At 42.0% G+C, this 7690-nt stretch overlaps 1 protein-coding gene across 1 annotated transcript in view; it reads right to left on the reverse strand.

Moving 5' to 3' along the window:
- Positions 1-7337, reverse strand: part of LOC137624297 (SH3 domain-containing protein 19-like) — a 48096-nt gene extending 40759 nt beyond the window's left edge. The window contains exon 1 of the mRNA XM_068354871.1: positions 7231-7337. Coding sequence (XP_068210972.1) covers positions 7231-7252 — 22 coding nt within the window. The 5' untranslated portion in view covers positions 7253-7337. The remainder of the gene's footprint in view (positions 1-7230) is intronic.
- Between the last annotated feature and the right edge of the window lie 353 nt (positions 7338-7690).

Genomic DNA, 7690 nt, shown 5'->3' on the forward strand with positions numbered 1-7690 from the left:
TACAACGGGAGCCTCTAGGTTATCGAGGTAGCGAACAGATCTATGGTTGGCTGACCCCACAGGGCCCAAAGTCTGCTGCAAACATTCTTGTGAAGGGTCCACTCTGTGGGGATGACCTGACCCTTCCGGCTAAGGCGATCTGCCATGACATTCATATCGCCCTGAATGACCCTCGTTACCAGCGTGAGCTTTCGATCTTTTAACCAGATGAGGAGGTCCCTTGCGATCTAGAACAACTTCCACGAATGAGTCCCTCCCTGCTTGGAGATGTAAGCCAAGGCTGTGGTGTTGTCAGAGTCCACCTCCACCACCTTGTTAAGCTGGAGGGACTTGAAGTTTATCAAGGCCAGATGAACCGCCAACAGCTCCTTGCAATAGATGTGAAGTGTCCTTAGCTCCTGATTCCATGTTCCCGAGCATTCCTGTCCGTCCAAAGTCGCACCCCAGCCCGTGTCTGATGCGTCAGAGAAGAGACGGCGGTCGGGTTTCTGAACAGCCAAAGGTAGACTTCCTTGAGAAGAAAGCTGTTCTTTCACCACGTGAGAGTAGACCTCCTCTCTTCGGAAACAGGAACTGAGATCGTCTCTAGCGTCATGTCCTTTATCCAGTGAGCCGCTAGATGATACTGAAGGGGGGGAGGTGGGGTCTCCCTAACTCGATGAACAGGGCCAGCGATGAAAGTGTCCCTGTTAGACTCATCCACTACCTGACTGAGCATCGGTTCCTTCTCAGCATGCTCTGGATGCAATCTAGGGCTTAGTATATCTTTGGGGCCGACGGAAAAGCCCGAAAAGCTCGACTCTGAAGATCCATACCCAGGTAGACAATGGTCTGGGATGGGACGAGCTGGGACTCCTCAAAATTGACCAGGAGGCCCAGTTCCTTGGTCAGATCCATAGTCCATCTGAGAATCTCCAGACAGCGACGACTTGTGGGAGCTCTTAAAAGCTAGTCGTCTGACGGAGCCGGACACAAGATCATGGTACTGCTGCACAGTCTGTGAACTGTCAACCATGGGGAAGCGAGGAAGTACAGTGACAACCCGAAGCTGTCTAGACTGTCTGGGTCGTACAGACAACTCCTTATCGGGTTGCTGAGGTTGCCGCACTGCGTCACAACAAGTCACTTCTGCTGGTTGTTGAACGTCTTCCCAGTGACACACTGACTCCGTAAACAAAAAATCCTCTAACAAGGACTAAGCTTGGACTGCATGTCTTGCAACACAGCTCAAGGTCTATGGGAGCAGGTGTGGTAACAGACGGGGTTAGCGACTGAAGTGGAACCATTACCCTCCCTGGAAGCATGCTATGCTTAAATAAAAGTCCATAGGAGGCTAAGCAGCTAAAGGCTCCTCTCCAAATGACAGAGTCCTCAAGGGAAAATCAGAAGGAGGGAGAATAGCACTTTCTCATCTACAGGAACCATATCCGAGAAAAGCTAAGTTCTCTCAGTGAGGGTTTCACTGGTGCAAAAGCAGCAGACTAGAAGGCAACGTTATGAAACTGCTTGACAGTCTAGTGAGTTGGCAAAAACCAAAGATGTGTGACTGAGAAGCATGCGGTAAGGTATGCAGAGCATGCTGTATGTAGAGCATGCTGTAAGGTAAGCAGAGCATGTTGCATGGCGTGCGGCTTATGCTGCATGGGATGAGGCTCATGCTGCATGGGATGAGGCTCATGCTGTATGGTATGAGACTCATGCTGCATGGGATGAGGCTCAAGCTGCAAGGGATGAGGCTTATGCCGCATGCGTTGAGGAGGATGCCGCATAGTATGAGGCTCCTGCCTCATGGGTTGAGGCGGTTGCCGCATAGAATGAGGCTCCTGCCTCATGGTTTGAGGAGGATGCCGCATAGCATGAGGCTCCTCATAGCATGAGACTCCTGCCTCATGGGTTGAGGAGGATGCCGCATAGCATGAGGCTCCTGCCTCATGGGTTGAGGAGGATGCCGCATAGCATGAGGCTGCCTCATGGGTAGAGGAGGATGTCGCATAGCATGAAGCTCCTGCCTCATGGGTTGAGGAGGATGCCGCATAGCATGAGGCTCCTGCCTCATGGTTTGAGGAGGATGCCGCATATCATGAGGCTCCTGAGAGGTTCCTGCCTCAAGAGTTGCGTCTGCCTCAAGGGTTGAGGAGGTAGCTGCGCAGAGAGAGGCTCATGCTGTGAAGAATGCGGTTGCTGCATGCGTTGAGGCGGCTGCCTCATAGCATGAGGTTCCTCAAGAGTTGAGGTTCTTGCCTCAAGAGTGGAGGTGGCTGCCGCAAGAGTTGAGGTTGCAGCCTCAAGGATGGTGGAGGTTGCCGCAACGCAAGAGGTTGCTGCCTCGAGGATGGAGGAGGTTGTCGCAACACATGAAGCTCCTGCCTCAAGGGTAGAGGAGGTTGCTGCAAAGCATAAGGCTCCTGCCTCAAGTGTTGAGGAGGTTGCCGCATAGCAAGAGGCTCCTGCCTCAAGGAAAGTGGAGGTTGCTGCACAGCGCTGGTATCTGGCAACTCCCAATGCGGCAGCTCACGCGTGGAGATAGGTTGAGGAACCTCAACATCATACGTCTGGCAGGGTGGACTGCGCAGAGGTGGAGTTGAGGCGGCTGCCTCATGAGCGCTCGCAGGAGGAGGTGTGCTAACCTTCTCTGCCTGAAACTCCTGCATCAACACCGCAAGCTGAGACTGCATTGTCAGCAGCATAGACCACTAGAGTTTAAGAAAGACAACAACAAACGGAGCTACTGTCCGTTGAAACTGAGGGTCTAAAACAGCTGGTGCGGCAACAGACGGAGTTACTGTCTGTTGCGATACCACCTTGCCTCTCTGGGAGGTGTGCAGTTGTCGTACTGCAGCAAGTCCGAACTGACCCAGTGCTAATGGCACCACCTAGGAGTTGGACTTGCGCGGAAGGGACCGACTTGCACTTAAAAGCTGCAAGATTTGGTCCATGGTTTCTGCGAGAAACCTCTTCCGCAGACGAGGAATAAAAGGGCTCTCTCGTCTTTGTGTGGGTGGGGTGATCACGTCGGCTACGTGAGTTGGTAACACCCGAAACCACGGAGGGAAACGTCTGTTCGTCGATCAAGGCCTGCTGAACCCATAAGTCCTTCGACATTACTTCTCCCCTGGGCTTGGGAGCTTGTAAGAGGTCCCAGACTAGGCGAACAACTGGCACGAACAGACGAACCCTCGAACGCAACACTGTAACACTTTGCGCTTATCACTTTATCACTTTTGATTTTCTGTTTGCACTTATTTCACTGAACTCGAAACTTTAAGTGGTTTGTACCTGAAACACGCAATTCTATCCTTCATTAAAAGTTAGTAATTGCGAAAACAGTATTACAATGTAACAGAAAAACATAATGAAAGATAAATAATTCAGTGGCTGGAAAAGAGACTAAACACTAGATCAAATAAACTACGTTTAAAATCTCTCACCGCATAAAGCCTGAGAACAAGAATAAAACTCTAGAAACGTTTACCTTCTTCCCCTAAAGAGACTAGGGAGAAGAGCAAAAACGATAACAACGTTACCCGCTTGAACGAAACGTTTATCCTCCTCTCTCTCCCTCCGTCTCTATCTCTCTCTCTCTCTCTCTTGACTTAGCACCTGAGAGAAGAGCCCAATTATATATATCGTTAAAACATATTATTGTTAAAGGAAAAAAACTGAAAGATTTCCCAAATAAAAAGTTCCTTTATTAGAATTAAAACCATTTAAGCTAAGAAAGAATGAACAAAACGCTAGAATCGGTTTACTCTTACTGCAACGTGACACCGTGATAGACTCTCTCTCTATCGTAACGATAGAGCGCAAGTTGAACGTTCTGAACGTCAACAACTGCAGAGACAAAACAAAACGTTAGTTCAACTTTGAAAACAGTACAAGACTATCAAAGAAATTCTTTCAAAAACATTAAAATAGCATAATATGTTAACAGGTAAAAACGAAATGACGGGCTCAATGTTAATTAACTTCGGTTCCAAGAAAAGACCGCCTACTATTAGGAAAGGTCGAATATAAACAAATATAAAAATTAATTTTAATAAGTTTATAATAAAAGGAAGTTAATCAAAGAGGCCTATAAAAGGCGGAGAGATATAAAATAAATCTATAACTTTGTTAAGCAAAATTAAGAGAGTCTATACTCTCTTCGACACCAACACTTCCGTCTAAGGGAAGGGTCGGCCATTTAAAAGTGAAAGAGAGTTCATACTCTCTTCGTACCAAAATTAAATAAAAAATTAAATCAAATTAATTCCAAAAACTTGCTAAGCTAATGATATAGCTTCCTGAATAGCGAAGGCTAAACTCTAGAGCAAATACATCACCAAATCGTGAGCAATAACTCCAGAATCAACAGCGTATCCATGTAGGTCTAGCCGGAGGCACGACAGAGGAAAAATTGAGGTGGTGTTGACAAGAAGTACTGGAGTACCTGACCACAGATGGCGCTGTGGTGTTCACCCCCACCTGTATAGCGATCGCTGGCGTATCCCGACCGTAGATTTCTGTCGGCAACAGAGTTGACAGCTACATGATTATCGGGTAAGATTAATATTGAAAAATTATCAATAAAAATTATGAATAACATTGTTTCATACCAACTTATGTAGATTTCTGAATTAATAAAGCCAAGTTTAGCAATATCTTATGTATTTTGTATTTCAATTTGCAATATTCCATTTAAATCTTATTCAAAATGCCTATACCCCTCAGATATCCACTTATTTTGCTCATAAAAAATAACTTTCTTCTACTACTCTTTTTCAAAATTGATGAAAAATTTCAAGTTTGAACCAACAATTATATAGCTGTACGTAAATTGGATATTCTATTTAAAACATAAACCGAAAGTTACGTACTGTACACTACACTATTACAGTAAACACTGAATGCATCAGAATCAAGAGAAGCAGCAGAGGAGTTAGCACCAGTGACCTGTGTAACAGGTATAGAAAGATCATTCAATGACACCTCGGCCACAGCCAAGTAGTCAAGGAGGCGGATCGCTAAAAATACTCTATGAAAGCCACAAAGACTTTTAAAACTCTACAGTCTAAAGGAGGATTCATAGAGTTAGCAACTTCACACAAGTGGAAGGTGTAACTTTACAGACAGAAACTGAACCATGGAAGATCCCTAAGCACATGGGCAGGGCACATTAACAAATTTGATTTAATATCAAATTGTGTGTATAAGAACAACAAAGACTCTTTAGCTATGGTCAGCAGCTCTTCTAGGAGAAGGACACTCCAGTCAAACCATTGTTCTCTAGTCTTGGGTAGTGCCATAACCTCTGTACCATGGTCTTCCACTGTCTTGGGTTAGAGTTCTCTTGCTTGAGGGTACACTCAGGCACACTATTCTATCTTATTTCTCTTCCTGTGGTTGTGTTAAAGTTTTTATAGTTCATTTAAGAAATATTTATTTCAATGTTGTTACTGTTCGTAAGATATTTTATTTTGCCTTGTTTCCTTTCTTCACTGGGCTATTTTCCCTGTTGGAGCCCCTGGGGTTATAACATTCTGCTTTTCCAACAAGGGTTGTAGCCTAGCAAGTAATAATAATAATAATAATAATAATAATAATAATAATAGTCTGAAAGCTTATTTTCTTATTAACTGGCAAATGTAAATATCAAATTCCAGCATTACATGTGAAAGTCATGATAGGCACTATTATTATTATCATTACTAGCTAAGTTACAACCCTAGTTGGAAAAGCAAAATGCTATCAGCTCAAGGGCTACAACAGGGTAATATAGCCCAGTGAGGAAAGGAAATAAATATGATAAATAATGAACAATTAAAATAAAATATCCTAAAAACAGTAAAAACATCAAAACATATTTCATATATAAATTATAAAAAGACTTCGTCAGCCTGTTCAACACAGAAACATTTGCTGCAAGTTTAAATTTTTGAAGTTCTATCATGTATACAGCTCAGACATATTTTGTGAATTGTAAAACTGGCTTTATATCATCGTATTTCAAAGACAAATAGCATTTTGACACATAGAAAATTGACTTGACAAGTAACAAGACAGTTCACGCCTGTCCCAAAGAACTACATTCACCAGAAGCTACATTCAAAATACAAAATGTAAGAAAAATTTATTTTCTTTCTTGGAATAGTCTTGAGGGAAACTAAAAATTAACCAGTTTTATTATACAGTAGTTTTTTTTTTTTTTTCATTATAAAATGTTGCCCAGTCCTTAACTTCTTCTTCAGAACGCTGGCCAGAAACATCGACCCCACATAAAAGTGGGAAAAGATGCAGACGAAGAAGTAGTAGTAGTTAAGGATTGGGCAACATTTTCAACTAAAAAAAAAAAAAAGGGATTTTCCAATTGAAAAACTTTAGTTTTCTTCAAAAATGACATTTATTTATTTACTGGTGAAATATAGGTCAAATTCAGTGAAAATACTATAATTCACAAGAAAAGAAATTTTATCTGTTTGAAATGTTGTCCCGTCCTTTATAATTTTACCAATTTACCGAACCCTTAGTATAGTTTAGCCCAAGACTATAGTAAAAAGGCCAATGTCTTGCCAATTGGGTCGTAGTAGGCCTGACCAAACTCTCTAATACAAATCACATGAGACTCAAGGAGACAGTTTAAAAACATTAAAATATACTTTTTGAATAAGCTTATTATAGAAAAACTAACCTATATGAAGTTTCCAATTCTGAAGACCAATCCGTAAGGGCATTTTGCAAGTATGAGGAACAGACTAGCCTACTGCTGACTGATAAGGAACAAAATTTGATGTAGGCCTGGGGCAATAAAAAGTGACCTTAACCTTGCACTGATTAGTGTAACCTTGCAGGGCCAATTTACGAAATCCTGGTCATGTGCCCGAGACATCCTTCAGATCCTTACGGGATGCACAGTGCAATTTAATTAGCCTAGCTAGGGGCGTTCCTAGTGATTTGCAACGTTTTCCTAGATTCATAATGGTTATTGGATTCCAAAACGTTTTCAAACGTGTAATAACAATATCTGAGGATAGTAAAAATACGTTCATAATACAGACTGATTAGTTACGGCAGTCTTCAAGTTATTGCGTCAAAAACAACCTTGGGATTGACCCAACTGTAATGGTTAACTAAAATACGCTTGAATTAATGTAAAATCATCATACGCATAATTCATTCATCCATTCTACGAACGCCAGAGACAATCGGCGCCCACTAGGGCCTCACACAAGCAACAAAATTGCGTTATATTACCTCCTGTCAGAAGATCGTCCATGACTACAACCCACTTCCTCCGTGACGTCACGACTTTAACTAGATGTGATTGGTGGGATGGAGGAACCGCTGGCCAATCACAATGCAGACTTTACGCGGGATCATTATCATTGGTCATTCATTGTCAAAACTCAAGTGATACTTTTTATTGCATTCCGCTGAAAAATCTAAATTGAATCAAAATGTTTCATATTTGTTATGAAATAGATCATAAATACAAATATATTGTTATATTTTTCAATATATTTACTTTCCATCTTATAGCATATTATCTTAGGAATAAATTACAGATTTAAAAGATGATAAACCATTGTTTACTAAATATCAGCTGAATTATCATTGGTCATTCATAGGCTAAATTCAAGGGTTTCTTTTATTGCATTTGCCTAAAAAATAGATTAAACCCAAATATTTGATATCTATGAGAAAATATATCATA

The sequence above is a fragment of the Palaemon carinicauda genome, chromosome 31 (genome assembly GCF_036898095.1).
Source record: "Palaemon carinicauda isolate YSFRI2023 chromosome 31, ASM3689809v2, whole genome shotgun sequence".
Lineage (NCBI taxonomy): Eukaryota > Metazoa > Arthropoda > Malacostraca > Decapoda > Palaemonidae > Palaemon > Palaemon carinicauda.